Source organism: Schistocerca serialis, chromosome 4 (assembly GCF_023864345.2).
Source record: "Schistocerca serialis cubense isolate TAMUIC-IGC-003099 chromosome 4, iqSchSeri2.2, whole genome shotgun sequence".
NCBI lineage: Eukaryota > Metazoa > Arthropoda > Insecta > Orthoptera > Acrididae > Schistocerca > Schistocerca serialis.
In genome coordinates, this window is record NC_064641.1 from 136,888,637 (window position 1) to 136,906,139 (window position 17,503).

Genomic DNA, 17,503 nt, shown 5'->3' on the forward strand with positions numbered 1-17,503 from the left:
CTGGAACTGTGAGCTGCTACAATTCCACTGATATTCTGGACCTGATATCTCATCTGTACACTGTCAAGTCTGGCTGTTGCAGATGGCCTATGCACATTTTTTCTCAATATACTAGACCTTGTTGGAATAAATGCCCCTACCCTTTACAGAGAGACAATAGGAGAGGAAGTTACCCTGTGAATGTTTCTTTTCAAATTAGCAAGACTCTCTTCTGCTTATGCACAGTGAAGGAAAAGGTCTGGTCATACATTCATTTTGACCACTGAAATATACAAGGTACCAGTACAAAAGACCTGCCAGATAACAAGATGAAAAAAAAAGAAACTATGTGTGCAGTACAAGCAATTTGTATGAGGTCCATGTGCTGGAAGCGTTCAGTACGTATGTGCAAAGCATTTTGACAAAGGTGGTGGCTGTAATTGAAAATGTGCCACAGAGGAAAAAAGTTATTTTTTAGTAATTGCCATAAATAGAAAGAAAAATGGACATATCATATGTCTGCCTGTGTCTGTATATGTGCGGACCCTAAGGTAAGTCTTTCCGCTACCAGGATTGGAATGACTCCTTACTCTCTCCCTTAAAACCCACATCCTTTCATCTTTCCCTCTCCTTCCCTCTTTCCTGATGAAGCAACCTTGGGTTGCGAAAGCTTGAAATGTGTGTGTGTGTTTTTTATTTGTCTATCTACCAGTGCTTTTTCGTTTGGTAAGTCACAGCAACTTTGTTTTTTATATATATTTTTCCTACGTGGAATGTTTCTCTCTATTACATTTTATAATTACACGTTCATTTCCATTTGTAAGTTAGTTTGAATGTATATTTAGTTAAATATAGTTTCCATAGAAAAATCTAAACATAACACATTGGTAGGGTAAGCAGAATACACTAGTGGCATTTAAAGACATTGTACTGAATTAATGTAATTGAAAAGAAAAAAAAGAAAGAAAGGAAACAGCACCAGTCAAAATGACTGGAATTGCTCCTAAGCCAGTTATCCTACTGTGAAGCTCCACGATTCCCACAGCTGAAGTACTATAAGTGGTAGTCAAAGTTTCAATTACCACCTTAAAAAAAGTCATGTAGTTAATTTTAGGTTTGTTTGTGTATACATGCCTGCAGCTCAGGTATACATTGAAATCTTCATGCCACAGTACTCTAGCTTGCCACTGGAAGGAACAAAATAATATGACACAGTCCACTGGCAAAGTGGAGAACTGTGTCTTAATCCATTGCATGTGGCAGAGGAACTGTCACGTTTGGATGAGATCTTTAGCCATCAGCACTGGCCTGACACAGCAGACATGAGTAGGTCTATCAGATGACTGAAGTGAGAATTGATATGTTACTTTGGTAACAAGATACTGGGAATATTTTTATTTCTATCTTTATCTTGTACTTTTTATATTTAATAGTAACAAATTTTGTCTTTATGTATTTTCAATTCTGGTGATGAGTCATAAGAGTCAAAACTGATAATCCGGTTTAAGTCCAAGCAATGTGATCAAGACATTGTGAATAAAAAAGTACATACCCGAGTCCTAAAGGAAAGCATATTCAACACCAACTTCAAAATTAGCTCACAGCAATGTACTATAATACTGGTATTATTGTAGGGATGTGAAGTTTCAATAATTAGTAAGAATGAGAATGACACATAATACTCTAAAGGAAAACATTGTTAAAAAGAATTGGATTTGTGAGCAAGATACAAGGAAATGGAGGCTAGAAAGTGAATATTTACTGGAGTTGTGCGAGCTTTTTAATGTCTTCACAAGCTAAAACAGGCAATAGTCAGACAATGGTCAAATACACTACTGGCAATTAAAATTGCTACACCAAGAAGAAATGCAGATGATAAACATGTATTCATTGGACAAATATATTATACTAGAACTGACATGTGATTACATTTTCACGCAGTTTGGGTGCATAAATCCTGAGAAATCAGTACCCAGAACAACCACCTCTGGCCGTAATAATGGCCTTGATACGCCTGGGCACTGAATCAAACAGAGCTTGGATGGCATGCACAGGTACAGCTGCCCTTGCAGCTCCAACACAATACCACAGTTCATCAAGAGTAGTGACTGGTGTATTGTGATGAGCCAGTTGCTCGGCCACCATGACCATACGTTTTCGGTTGGTGAGAGATCTGGAGAACATGCTGGCCAGGGCAACAGTCGACCATTTTCTGTATCCAGAAAGGCCTGTACAGGATCTGCAAAATGCGGTCGTGCATTATCCTGCTGAAATGTAGAGTTCCGCAGTGATCAAATGAAGGGTAGAGCCACGGGTTGTAACACATCTGAAATGTAACGTCCACTGTTCAAAGTGCCGTCAATGCGAACAAGAGGTGACCGAGATGTGTAACCAATGGCACCCCATAGCATCCGCCAGGTGACACGCCAGTATGGCAATGATGAATACATGCTTCCAATGTGCATTCACCGCAATGTCGCCAAACATGGATGAGACCATCTTGATGCTGTAAACAGAACCTGGATTCATCTGAAAAAATGACATTTTGCCATTCGTGCACCCTGTCATCTTGACTGCTAATGATACGAGGCAGTAGGGATCCAGCACGGAGTTCGTATTACCCTCCTGAACCCACTGATTCCATATCCTGCTAACAGTCATTGGATCTCGACAACCGCGAGCAGCAATGTCACAATACGATAAACCACAATCGCGATAGGCTACAATCCGGCCTTTATCAAAGTCGGAAACGTGATGATACGCATTTCTCCTCCTTACTCGAGGCGTCACAACAACGTTTCCCCAGGCAATGCCGGTCAACTGCTGTTAATGTATGAGAAATCGGTTGGAAACTTTTCCTCATGTCAGCACGTTGTAGGTGTTGCCACCGGCACCAACCTTGCGTGAATGCTCTGAAAAGCTAATCATTTGCATACCACAGCATCTTCTTCCTGTCGGTTAAATTTCACGTCTGTAGCATGTCATCTGCGTGGTGTAGCAATTTTCATGGCCAGTAGTGTAGTAAAAATGTCCAAAGAGGGACTACCTAATGTAGCATTCTCTAGAAAAACGTAATAGACATGTGGAAGAAGAACTAGGAGTAGATGGTGGGACAACATCTGTGATGATGCAGCAAAGATGAATAGGTGAGGCTTGCAGACCAGGTTTGTTCTCTCTCTCTCTCTCTCTCTCTCTCTCTCTCTCTCTCTCTCTATCTCTCTATCTATCTCTCTCGAACAATACAGTTGACACAGTATGTGTCTAATGCAATGCCCAAAAACCTGTTAAAAATTACACACACACACACACACACACACACACACACACACACAGCTTGAGATTTACAAACACACACTCCAGTTCAAGGAGCTGTTGTAGGATCAAGTGATAAGCCTTGTTATTGGAATGGTTGCGGGGATTTATATTCCCTTTTATTGTCATCTTTTATGTTCATCCAACTACAATTAGTAAAAACAAAAAAAGGAAAAAACAAATACTGCTAGTTGGCATCAAAAATATTAATAAATGGGAATGAATAGTTTTCATTCTCCATGTAAAGAAATATAGCAACTGACATCCCCATCTCTTCCATAACTATGAAACAATAAAAGTAATCTGAGATGATGCATGGAAAGACAAAAGCGGATATTCCACATTTACTGTCCAAGACAGCTTTTCCTTTACACACTAACATGGCTCATAAAAATTTGTTTCCTGCAACATCTTTGACCATCACAAAACCATTTCGTAACACCTCAGATTATGTGCTATTATTCCTCAGAATCCTCAGAATAACACTATTTCAATCATTAATGGCTTAACAGCTCAACAGGCAAGAAGTCAATCATTAGTTCACAGTTGTGGGTAAGAAATTTCCATACACACTGTATCAGCGCCAGTTGCGACCATCCACTCTGTCTAACATTATGCCTGACATTAATTACAATATTTTTTCTTTCTTTGGTCTTGTTTTATGAGTTATGTGTATACAGCTATTCCACTGACTATTATTCAAAACAGAATTTCCAGATTGCTGATGACAACAGGCCAATTAATTTGCTTTAAAATGATTTCAATGAAAAGATATCCATAATTTAAGATGTTCCACAAGCATGTGGCTACAGAATTTGGAATGAGCTAATAAGTATTTACAACTGGGGTGTTATAGCTCTGATTAAAGCCCTCATGTCTCTCTTCTTAGCAAACATCTTGCTTTTTACAAAAATGTCACATTTCAGAAGTTATTCGTAATTGAAGTTTTCTTCTTCCAGAATGTTTCACTTTTAACTAGTCATTATTTCCATTTCCAAAATTCAGTTACCTAGTTTTGAAGCTCTAATTTTTCTGATTGGAAAACTGCCCACTTCCATTAAGGAAACATGTTAGTGTGTTAAGTATTCAATCCAGAAAATTTCATATTTTAACCTATTTTGACAGAAATACTGAATTCTGCAGGAGCACATATAGTTTTCAGAATACAGTCCATATAACTTTCTTAATTTTTAAGTTGTTCAACTCCTAGTTAAACCTAATTAAACTTCAACTCTTAATGCCATATCCATTAATTTTACAAGTTACCAGTATTACTCATATGCAGTTTTACAAAGAATTATGCAGGATAATACTTCAGTTGGTCAGTGCCTAACAGTTAAATTGCAAAAATCAAACAATGGAAAATCCAGGATGGAATGTAAAAATGCCAGAGAAGGAAAGTTGCTACTCACCATATAGCGGAGATGCTGAGTCACGATAGGCACAATAAAAAGATTCACGCACTCATAGCTTTGGGCCATAATGGCCTTTGTCAGCAGTACACACACACACACACACACACACACACACACACACACACACACACACCTGCACAGTCTCAGAGAGCTGAAACTACACTCAAGCGTAGCTCTCTAAGACTGCAGACGTGTGTCCAAGTTGCATTTGTGTGAGTATGTGTGTGCGTGTGTGTATGTGTGTACTGCTGACAAAGGGCTTAATGGCCAAAAGCTATGAGTGTGTGAATCTTTTTATTGTGCCTGTCACAACTCAGCATCTCTGCTATATGGTGGGTAGCAACTTTCCTTCTCTGCTATAGTTAAACTGCAAACATTTATATAAATATCTTTTGTGGAATTCTTTGAATCAGTCTGTGACTTGCTTTCATTGTAACAGCCCAGTGATCAACTTTTCTGTTAGGCATCATTTGTTGCAGCATCTTCATTTGGGCACTAGCATTTTTATTCTTTGTGAACTCCTTTAGGTCTGTCTGAGGGCAGCTATTATTTTGCGAAGATCATTTAAGTCCTGATCAGCTATCTAAATGTGAACAACTCCACATCATTATTGAACAGCTGATTGCCTATGGTCAAACAAATGATAAACACTTCAGTTTCAATCATTTTTGTTAATATTATTCAGTCCATAATTTCCTGTGATGAATGTACTGTATAAATTATCAAATACCGACTGAGCATTATAATAATTATTGTGTTAACAAATGTGGGAAAGTATCAAGCTAACTGCTGTAGCATTGCATTCATCATTTCAAACTTGTCATTAATCCAGATTTTGTCAAGACACCAAAAACTAGAAGACCAGCTAACAAGGTCTAGCGTAGCAAATAGGTTAGTCAGACAGCATGGCATGGAAAATTTCAAGACTTGCAGTGACATTATTGACCTCATACTTCATAGCCAATGGTTATTAACCTCCATTTGTAGGGATATTAAGCAGTAAGAAATGTAGCAATGTGGCCAGGCAGAATTCTCTACTTTCATATTTTACACAAACAGCCTCTCTCATCAAGAGCGATAAATTTGAGCAAACCTAGTAGGTCTGAAGTGAGTGAGTGCTGTATCTATTTGTTTCATGAAAGTAACAGTAAACTGAAACCACCACAGATGATGATGGGTCAAGATGCTATGATTGTGTTTAGTATAAAGCAAGTTATATTGTAAATACAAACCTGGTATCCAAAACAAATAACTGGGACCACCAGAAACATATCAGTCCATTCTGTTGGACTAGTTTTAATTGGACCAGGAGTAAATTCTCCTGCGAATTTTTGGTACGCTATGAGCACCACAACATAAAAGACAGCTCCCACACCCAAATAGCTGCAAAGAATCAAACAAGCATGAAGCATGGTCTCATTTCTAAAATTTCACATTTGAAATAATGCATGAAAAGCATACATTAAAACCTACAATAGGTCTGAAAATAAGTTATACATGATTCACCAGTTTCTCTGTCATAAATAAAAGCTCTGGAACATATGTAACCTCATCCATGACTGATACTTGGAACAACTACAACTGGATAATAATGTCATGTCCCCCCCCCCCACCTCCCACTGAACATTTACATTTATCCCCAAAGAATTAGAATTTTTTAATTTTGGATGACAGCATCCATTTAATTTACAAATTTCATTGAGTTGTTGGCAGAAGGATAATCAAATATGCTTTACATCTTTTATTAACATTTAAATATCTCTATACTACCTTTGTAGTTCTAAACAAAAAGTATCAACCATGTAAGATGCTATCTTATCATACCTTGAACAGGTATAACGACACAATTCAGAAGAAAATTGTGTACTACAAGCACACACTATTTACATGGTAAACGAAACTTGCTCTACAAAATAATTTTAAATGACAAACATTAGTCAGACTAATTTATAAACGCATGATGAGTGTTTGGCTGCAGCTCAATACATGCACATACAGGTAACAGTTTTGAGATATGTTTACTGATTTACTTGATCTACAAAACTACATTCATTATAGAGGATAACATTGTAGCAATTGTTGAAAGGAGTATATACCTTCTTGTTATGACAATTATTAAAAACAGACATGCACTGTGAAGAAAGCGTATATACAGAGTGTTCAGAATGATGACAATCACAAAATTTTGGAAAAGGCACCTGTAGCCAGAAACGTGAAACAGTTTCTACAGCACTGTGAACTTTCTATGCATTTGGTAAGCGAAACGAAACACCACAATACTGTAGTTTGGAAAACTTTTATTCCTAAAACAGTAAAACACAATCAAATATTGTAAATTGGCATAAATGTTCAATGTAATGACCACCAACTTCTTTACATAACGTGCAGTGACAAACCATATTTTGTCTGAGTGTGAAATTTCACACTCCCTTCTGAAGTTATCAAATGCTGTAAAGATGCACACAATACATTGTACTCAGAACTGTTTCTACTGTTGTTGGGTACACAAGGGACTTTACATAACCACAGAGGAAAGAGTCAAGAGGAGTGAGGTCAGGGGAGCACACATGCCAAGGGACAGGTTCTCCCTTTTGATTACTCTGAAGTTGTCCGCGAGATATGACCCTCACCCAACAATCAAGGTGCGCTGGAGCACCATCATCCTGAAACCACAAACTAGTGCACAGCTGCAATGAAATGTCCACCAGAAGTTCAGACAAGGTACCTCAAGATTCAAATACCATGCACCATTCAAACAATCTAGTACGATGTGTGGTCCAATAAGGTAATCTCTAAGAATTTCAGCTCAAATGTTTAATATGAGAATCTTACATGGCAACTTCTTGTTCAGGTGGTGTGTGGATTTTTAACAGTCCATTGGTGGTTATTTCAGGAGTTAAAAACGTCCTCCCTCATGTAAGTTGACTCGTCAGTAAACAGTACATGGTCTGGTCTGGAAAATTGGAGACAGCAGCACACTGATGAAGGAACTACTACATAAACTCTACCATGGTTCAAAATCAGGCTGTCCTAGAGTCTGAACTGGTTGATCACAGAATGGCTGTAGGTAAACACTATGCAAAGCTGCCCAGACAGACAGTGATCTAACAACATTGCCTTCAAATTCAAAGGTTTGTGTCCTCCTCCTTGCATCTGCCTGATGTGTATCAGATGACACGATTTCTCTCCATCATACGATGATCAACTTTGGCGAAAAAATTGATGCTTGAAAGTCATCTGTTTGGATATGCTCCTGTTCACAACCAATGAGCAGCACTGACATTCTCATGAGCTTCCCCATAACACAGATTCATATCAGCAAGCTCTGCAAATGTGTAAAATCACACAATAGAACATAGCTACAATATGTACACTGACTTACATTAACTAGCTGTGTGATTACAGCACATTGCCGGTGGACGGAAGGGGGAGAAGTGGTAGATGACACGCATTAAGTAACTAACTTCCTGTACACACCATAATTTTGTGTTTAGTCTTCTGTCTCCAGGAGTAAGAAAAATGAATGGATGGAAGCGTAGCTACCCAAATGAAAGTGTAATGTAATTAGATAGATAAAACAAAATCTACTCTCAAAGCAATGGCAGGAGAACACACATGTAAAGGTATTGCTATCTGGAAGTTTTCAGAGCCACTAGCTCTTTCAGGCAGAAGGGGTGAAGGGGAAGGAAGAGGTGCGAAGGAAAAGGACTAGTGAGGTTTAGTAGAGTGTTCAGGAAATGCACCCAGAACTCTAGGTCATGGGAGACTTACTAGACATGGTGAGAGGGTAAGAAAGACTGTAGCTGAAAGGTGAAAGATAAAGTAATACGCACAAGAAAGAATACTGACAAAACACCACGCACAATTTAATAAGAGCACAAAGCTATGTGAATTGTATGTGGTAGATGCATGAGGTGGGGAAAAATAGACAGGTCGGGAAATGAAAGATATAGAAAACTGAACGGGAATGTAGATAGGAATAGTTACTGAGAACAAATGCTGAGACCAGAGGTATTAACATGAATTAAGGCCAGCTGGGTGCTGAGAACCGAGAACATGTTGTAACACTAGTTCCCTGCCCCCCATCTATGAAGTTCTGAGAAACTGGTGCCTGGGGGAAGAATCCAGATAGCACAGGTGGTGAAACTGGCACTGAGGTCATGACTGTGACGTTGCAGAACATGCTCTGCGACAAGATATTGTGTGTTGCCAGTAAACACCCACTGCCTATGCTCATTCATCATAACTGATAACTTGGTGGTCATCATGCCAATGTACACAGCAGAACAATGTTTACATAACAGATGGTATATGACATGTCATTTCACAGATAGCTCTCCCTTCAAAAGTATGTATTTTGTCACTTCTCTGCTCTAACTTGTGCACTGTATTTGGTGAGCAATCTCTTCCCCATCTTGCGTATTACCCTATCTCCCATCTTTAAGCTTTTGAGTTTTCAAATTCATATGTTGCAGTTCCCAACATTCAGTCTTTCCGTCTCACCCTGGCTGGAAAGTCTCCCCTGACAAGGGGTTCTACACAACTTTTTGAACTCTCCTAAACCTTGTCAGTCCTTTTTCTTTGCTCCTGTTCCTTCCCCTTCAACCCATCTGCCAGAAGAAACAGCCACTGATTCCAAAAGCTTGCAAACTTCCGTACCTTTATGTGTATGTTCTCCTGCTGCCACTTGGTGAGTAGATTTTTTAGCTATCCACTTACATTACATTTTCAAAAATTGATTATTTGCATTGACATACCCAAAGAATACATCAAACAATTCTTAATGCTGTAGAAATTTTACTACATTTCCAGCTATAGAGTTCCTTACTGCAAAGTGTTCCACATGTTCTCCTTCAAATATCCTGAATTTTTAAAATGCCATTCCATAACATCTTGTGTATCAACTTAAGAATTAATTGTGAGATAACAGCCATAACATTCAAAATTATTGTGTGCTGGCCACAAATAATTACATTTACATTTGACATAAACTGGTGAAATGAAAATAATGCTGGAGCATGTTGCTGGGAAGCAAGAAGTGTAATGATATGACAGACCACATTTACATTTACTAAGATTATTCTTTCTTTTTTTTCTTTCAAGATAACAACAGATGCTACACATTGCTACAGAGGGGGAAAAAACACGGATACACAGATATGGCAAAGGCAATCAGTTATGATCAGTGTTTCATGTTTGCCAGATAAAATGAATAATAGATACTGCAAACAGTTGGAAAATCATCTGGAGTACTGTAACCATTAGAGAAGCAGCTAGTTGAAACAAAGAAACATTAGACTATAACAGAATACAATAGAATCTTTATTGTCACATGACATATTATATCCAATCATTTGATTGAAACACTGGTGACTCGTCATGCATAAAAAAACATACATTAAAAGAAAGCACATGCATGCACCCAGAAGCACATTACAACATGAAAAGATAAATACATGTTACATTTCTCCTTTTTTTTTAAATTTTCCACAATGGTTAAAATTTTTTTTCTTTTTAAGGATTTTTCATGCTAGCTTTTGTTGTTTATAAATATGGTCATACATAAAAATAATACATACCTCCATAAATAAGGAACATATTGATACACCTAGATACTTAGATACATAGTTTATATACACTCCTGGAAATTGAAATAAGAACACCGTGAATTCATTGTCCCAGGAAGGGGAAACTTTATTGACACATTCCTGGGGTCAGATACATCACATGATCACACTGACAGAACCACAGGCACATAGACACAGGCAACAGAGCATGCACAATGTCGGCACTAGTACAGTGTATATCCACATTGCGCAGCAATGCAGGCCGCTATTCTCCCATGGAGACGATCGTAGAGATGCTGGATGTAGTCCTGTGGAACGGCTTGCCATGCCATTTCCACCTGGCGCCTCAGTTGGACCAGCGTTCGTGCTGGACGTGCAGACCGCGTGAGACGACGCTTCATCCAGTCCCAAACATGCTCAATGGGGGACAGATCCGGAGATCTTGCTGGCCAGGGTAGTTGACTTACACCTTCTAGAGCACGTTGGGTGGCACGGGATACATGCGGACGTGCATTGTCCTGTTGGAACAGCAAGTTCCCTTGCCGGTCTAGGAATGGTAGAACGATGGGTTCGATGACGGTTTGGATGTACCGTGCACTATTCAGTGTCCCCTCGACGATCACCAGTGGTGTACGGCCAGTGTAGGAGATCGCTCCCCACACCATGATGCCGGGTGTTGGCCCTGTGTGCCTCGGTCGTATGCAGTCCTGATTGTGGCGCTCACCTGCACGGCGCCAAACACGCATACGACCATCATTGGCACCAAGGCAGAAGCGACTCTCATCGCTGAAGACGACACGTCTCCATTCGTCCCTCCATTCACGCCTGTCGCGACACCACTGGAGGCGGGCTGCACGATGTTGGGGCGTGAGCGGAAGACGGCCTAACGGTGTGCGGGACCGTAGCCCAGCTTCATGGAGACGGTTGCGAATGGTCCTCGCCGATACCCCAGGAACAACAGTGTCCCTAATTTGCTGGGAAGTGGCGGTGCGGTCTCCTACGGCACTGCGTAGGATCCTACGGTCTTGGCGTGCATCTGTGCGTCGCTGCGGTCCGGTCCCTGGTCGACGGGCACGTGCACCTTCCGCCGACCACTGGCGACAACATCGATGTACTGTGGAGACCTCACGCCCCACGTGTTGAGCAATTCGGCGGTACGTCCACCCGGCCTCCCGCATGCCCACTATACGCCCTCGCTCCAAGTCCGTCAACTGCACATACGGTTCACGTCCATGCTGTCGCGGCATGCTACTAGTGTTAAAGACTGCGATGGAGCTCCGTATGCCACGGCAAACTGGCTGACACTGACGGCGGCGGTGCACAAATGCTGCGCAGCTAGCGCCATTCGACGGCCAACACCGCGGTTCCTGGTGTGTCCGCTGTGCCGTGCGTGTGATCATTGCTTGTACAGCCCTCTCGCAGTGTCCGGAGCAAGTATGGTGGGTCTGACACACCGGTGTCAATGTGTTCTTTTTTCCATTTCCAGGAGTGTACATACATATTTCGTAAGTATGGACACATACCTTCATTAAAAGAGAACCTAAGCATACACACAATGTAGAAAAAGCACAGAAACAAACCAAATTTAATATCTCCTACTTGTCCTCCTTGTTTATAAAATCATCCACACTGTAGCAACATTTGGTTTTTGTCATGCAATATGAAATATTTTCAAATAATGCTAATCTGTGGCAAGGCAACGTGATCTTGTTTATGCCTTGTTTCATAAGCACGTAAAAACGGATTTCCTTCAAAAAGGTGTGGGATTTTTAGCTCAAAGAGAAGTGTTTCATATACTAACATATAAGAAATTGTCAATTGAAAGTATAACTCATGAGACAATATAGTGCTGAAAAGCAAAAACAACTTGAAACTTCCTTTAAACAGAAAAAGAAAAACTACATCATACTGAGATGGAAAAGGTAGGTGGGGTGGGGGAGGGGGATGGGTGGGGGATGTGGAGGGGGAGTTTATGTGAAGCAATACGTAGCAATGATGGGAAGATGAAGAACACAGAGATATAATCAGAATACCAAGTATATTGTGAGAATTATGACAGGGCATGTGAACTTTTTCATTCAATAACAAAAGAACACTATCAAGATACAAATTACCATTGTGTTGTCAGCATTTTATGGCACTACTGTTGTCACACACACAAATGTTTCACTGTTGCTAAATGTTTGTTCTAATTAGCTACTATTTCATCACACAAAAGTGGCACCTGATAGACAACAGACTGATGGAATTTGAAAACAATAAATGTTAAAGATGTATACTACTACTACTACTACTACTACTACCACCACTGAGATAGTAGTTTACATGAAGTGTCTTCAAAGATATGATCGTGTAACTCCCAAACATATAACACAACCATGTTGACATATAATATATATTTATCTGTATTCAGTATTAAGGCATAACATCAGTCTCGCACTCTTTCAATTATGATATACAAAGTGGAACTCCTATTCAGTGAGGTAGAGCATTTAGATTGAAATTATGTGTCAACATATCATTCAGAAACCCATGTGATACAAGCATGACCCACATACCAAGTAATATAGTAGAATAAATAATTAAAAAAATTACTTAAGTCAATTCTCTGAGGCTGACTTTGGTATAGGCATGCATTTTAAAATAGTAGGTGCCACACCACAATGGGTAATTCAAATGATATAGCTCACCTCCAGGAAGAGGATAAATTTATTATTTGGAACTGCCAGTGCACAAGTTCTCTGAGAAAAATTCAGCTCATGACTAGCACTAACTAATTAATTTCCTACTTCACCAACAACATCTCTTATAAGACTTGCCTCTATTTTGTTTTGCTTTGACTTGACGAAAGACATGCTAGTAGGTAAGTATTTTCAGTAGTGAAGAACTTCATTCATGCAGCAATAAGACTGATAAAAATGTCAAAAGTCACAGTTACAAAATCTACCTGATTTCAGAGATATCCAACTCCATAAAAAACTACAAAAAATAAATCACAAGCACATGACTGTAACCTTTGTAGTTATATAACAGATCAGAGAAGTGTTATGTTCACCTTACCTGACATATTTGAGAAAATCAATCCTCCTGGAATAACAAAATGGAAGAATACACACTGTGGAGCTTGCCACTATTGTAAAGATGCGATTCATATACCAGTAATGGCAGAAGTCAGATCCGTGAAGTGACGAAAATACTTCAAATAAATGAGAAAAATATTAATTTCAATGAAACAAAACAGAAATATAAAACAAAATACTACTAAACACAACAGATCCTTCCATAAAGAATCATGCAACTAGCTAATGAGCAAGAGAGAAAGTTTGTTGGGTACCTCTGTCAAACTGATCACCTATGATGACGAGGAAGGTGAGGCAGGTGCCAAAGCAGTACAAAGCGACACAGAGGCAACACGCGATAAGACCTGGAGTTCCACACAGACCCTCCAGTATGTCCTGCAGTGTGCGCGCCCCTGTCTCGTCTGAACAGTGTGCCAGCGTCACCAGTGCTCCCAGTATCCATACTAACAGTACCTATACAGACATACAACACACATCATTGCAGTGCTGCATCATCATACAGAAGCAAATACCTGACAGTTTAGCATGGAAAACAGTAGCATATTAAAATGATGGTAAATTACAAATGCAAGTCCGTCCCACCGCCCCCACCACATTTTTCCTTCTATATGCAAAGGTTAGTCTCTCAGGAAATGGCACAGGGATTTGAACATTGCTTTTGGTAATAGACTGAATCATAGGAAAGTTTTGTGTATATAATTTACTACCACTAAGGTAGAAAATAATGTGGTCATAGATACACATTGCTACCTGTGCAAAGCCATGATGAGTCACTAGTCGCTACTTTCATATGAAGTCAAACTGTCAGTCACAAGTGTTAAAATACAGATTGATCAGAAATCAATCAATGATTAATAAGGAATTTCCCTCTGTTAGATTGTTATTTATGTAACTGAAAAATTGAACTCTCAATAGTTGCCTTAACTGGTAGACATGAGCATACAGTCATACATGAATTGTGCTGTTCGGTTCATTTGAACACAGAGAGGCACAGATAATTCTTCCAGTCAAGAGAATATATGGTGTGTATTGTGGCTGGCCTAAAGGAAACCATTATGTTATGTTCAATGTCATTTATGCACCAATCATAATAAAGTGTTCACCATTCTCACAGTGCTTTGCACAGAGGCCAGCAATTTTCACAGAAACAAACAGCTGAATCACAATGACGAAGAATAAATCAGGGAACCAAAAAGGCATTTGCTATGAACACACAATTTTCATTATGTACACCATATCTCTCCCAAGACTTGTCCGGTGCATATTCTCCAGTGCTTTGACACACAAGAGCTATTCAGAAAGTAAGTTCCAATCGGTCAAAAAATGGAAACCACTGTAAAAATCCAATGAAGCTTTGTACAGATGTGTCGGGCAGCATCTCTAGTAAGCCCGTTGATCACATCACTCTTTTCAGCTCTGAATGCACAGTGAGCACATAAAGATGCCTAAGAAATAGCGTCTCCTGCCAAATATGAGGGCCTGGTGAGACATTTCACTTGATGTCACACAGCCCACATAACACAACTGTCATGCAGTTCCTCCTTCATGACAATCCTCGGCCACACTCTGGAGGGACAATGAAAATGCTCCTGCAGCATTTTTGATGGAAAGTGTTTGATCACCCACAATACAGCCCGTAAATGACTTCCCCTGAATTTCATCTCTACTTACATTAACAGCTGGCTATGAAGGCAACATTTGGGAACAGGTAGTGAGCTGCAGACCAGCACAGAGAACTGGTGGATAGCACAGGCTGCTGCCTTCTATGTCAAGAGTGTTGGAAAGTCGATACAGTGCTATGACAAATGTTAAATAGGAGCAACGACGATGCATAGAAGTAGCTGGAAGATATAGCTAATTGTTGCAAATAAAACATTTTTTTTATTTTCACAGTGGTTTCCCTTTTGCAACCAATCGGAACTTAACTTTCCAAATAGCCCCTCATACTTGCAGTTTTGTTTTTGCAATGTGTACCTAAAGTCCACCCAAACAAATACTGCTCACAGCATCTTTCAGGTGCAGAAGCGTTGACTTGTTTCTCACTACAAACAAGACGACTTTTAAAGCGGAAGTTTACATGTCTGCTCGAAGGAGCAGTCCTAAATTAGGCTAGAACAATTTTCATTTTATCAATACGTATTAACATGGACAGTAAAACATGAAGAATAATCAGTACTCCAGCAGTGCCAGCACCATCCTGCTCCACACAGACTGCTGCCACCATGCAACAGTTCTGCTCAGTTGCTGCTAGTATGTTGTTTATTCTTACTGCTCTGCTGTCCCTGTTAATACTTTTTAATAAAACATCACACTAGACTAATATGGCCCTGCTCTATTGAATGGGCACATAAAATTCCACTTTAAAAATAATTTTGTTTGTAATGTGAAAAAACCAATGCTTTCCGTTGATACTGAAAGATGTGATAAGCGGTACTTGTTTGACATGACTACAACCACACGTCACACAAAAAATTTCAGGTATCGGCCAAAACATCAGAGAATTTCTGCCTGACAACCCTTACAAGAGTCACACTGTATGTGAACTTGTGACCTGCAACAACTAGCTGCTGGTCCAAAAGACAGACATGAGTAATATAAGACTATAATTATGTTCATCTGTCTGATGATCCTCCTTGTATGACCTACATCTTTTTTAATGATATGAATATAATAGGGAAACATTCCACGCGGGAAAAATATATTTAAAAACAAAGATGATGTGACTTACCATACGAAAGCCCTGGCAGGTCGATAGAAACACAAACAAACACATACATACACACAAAATTCTAGCTTTCGCAACCAATGGTTGCTTCGTCAGGAAAGAGGGAAGGAGAGGGAAAGACAAAAGGATGTGGGTTTTAAGGGAGAGGGTAAGGAGTCATTCCAATCCCGGGAGCGGAAAGACTTACCCTAGAGGGAAAAAAGGACAGGTATACACTCGCGCGCACACACACATATATCCATCTGCACATACACAGACACAAGCAGACATTGGTAAAGGCAAAGAGATTGGGCAGAGATGTCAGTCGAGGCGGAAGTAAAGAGGAAAAGATGTTGTTGAAAGACAAGTGAGGTATGAGCAGCGGCAACTTGAAATTAGCGGAGGTTGAGGCCTGGCGGATAATGAGAAGAGAGGATATACTGAAGGGCAAGTTCCCATCTCCGGAGTTCTGACAGGTTGGTGTTAGTGGGAAGTATCCAGATAACCCAGACGGTGTAACACTGTGCCAAGATGTGCTGGCCGTGCACCAAGGCATGTTTAGCCACAGGGTGATCCTCATTACCAACAAACACTGTCTGCCTGTGTCCATTCATGCGAATGGACAGTTTGTTGCTGGTCATTCCCACATAGAAAGCTTCACAGTGTAGGCAGGTCAGTTGGTAAATCACGTGGGTGCTTTCACACGTGGCTCTGCCTTTGATCGTGTACTCCTTCCGGATTACAGGACTGGAGTAGGTGGTGGTGGGAGAGTGCATTGAACAGGTTTTACAGCGGGGGCGGTTACAAGGGTAGGAGCCAGAGGGTAGGGAAGGTGGTTTGGGGATTTCATAGGGGTGAACTAAGGGGTTACGAAGGTTAGGTAGACGGCGGAAAGACACTCTTGGTGGAGTGGGGAGGATTTCATGAAGGATGGATCTCATTTCAGGGCAGGATTTGAAGAAGTCGTATCCCTGCTGGAGAGCCACATTCAGAGTCTGATCCAGTCCCGGAAAGTATCCTGTCGCAAGTGGGGCACTTTTGTGGTTCTTCTGTGGGAGGTTCTGGGTTTGAGGGGATGAGGAAGTGGCTCTGGTTATTTGCTTCTGTACCAGGTCAGGAGGGTAGTTGCGGGATGTGAAAGCTGTTTTCAGGTTGTTGGTGTAATGGTTCAGGGATTCCGGACTGGAGCAGATTCGTTTGCCACGAAGACCTAGGCTGTAGGGAAGGGACCGTTTGACGTGGAATGGGCGGCAGCTGTCATAATGGAGGTACTGTTGATTGTTGGTGGGTTTGATGTGGATGGACATGTGAAGCTGGCCATTGGACAAATGGAGATCAACGTCAAGGAAAGTGGCATGGGATTTGGAGTAGGACCAGGTGAATCTGAAGGAACCAAAGGAGTTGAGGTTGGAGAGGAAATTCTGGAGTTCTTCTTCACTGTGAGTC

The 17,503-nt window shown here is 40.4% G+C and overlaps 1 protein-coding gene across 1 annotated transcript in view; it reads right to left on the reverse strand.

Annotated features, from left to right (window-relative positions):
- The window catches only part of LOC126473274 (putative sodium-coupled neutral amino acid transporter 7), a 42,569-nt gene that overhangs the window by 5,082 nt on the left and 19,984 nt on the right, over window positions 1-17,503 (reverse strand). Inside the window, exons 3-5 of the mRNA XM_050100229.1 lie at window positions 13,608-13,806; window positions 13,334-13,469; window positions 5,939-6,089 (exon numbers count right to left, since the gene is read on the reverse strand). Coding sequence (XP_049956186.1) covers window positions 5,939-6,089; window positions 13,334-13,469; window positions 13,608-13,806 — 486 coding nt within the window. The remainder of the gene's footprint in view (window positions 1-5,938; window positions 6,090-13,333; window positions 13,470-13,607; window positions 13,807-17,503) is intronic.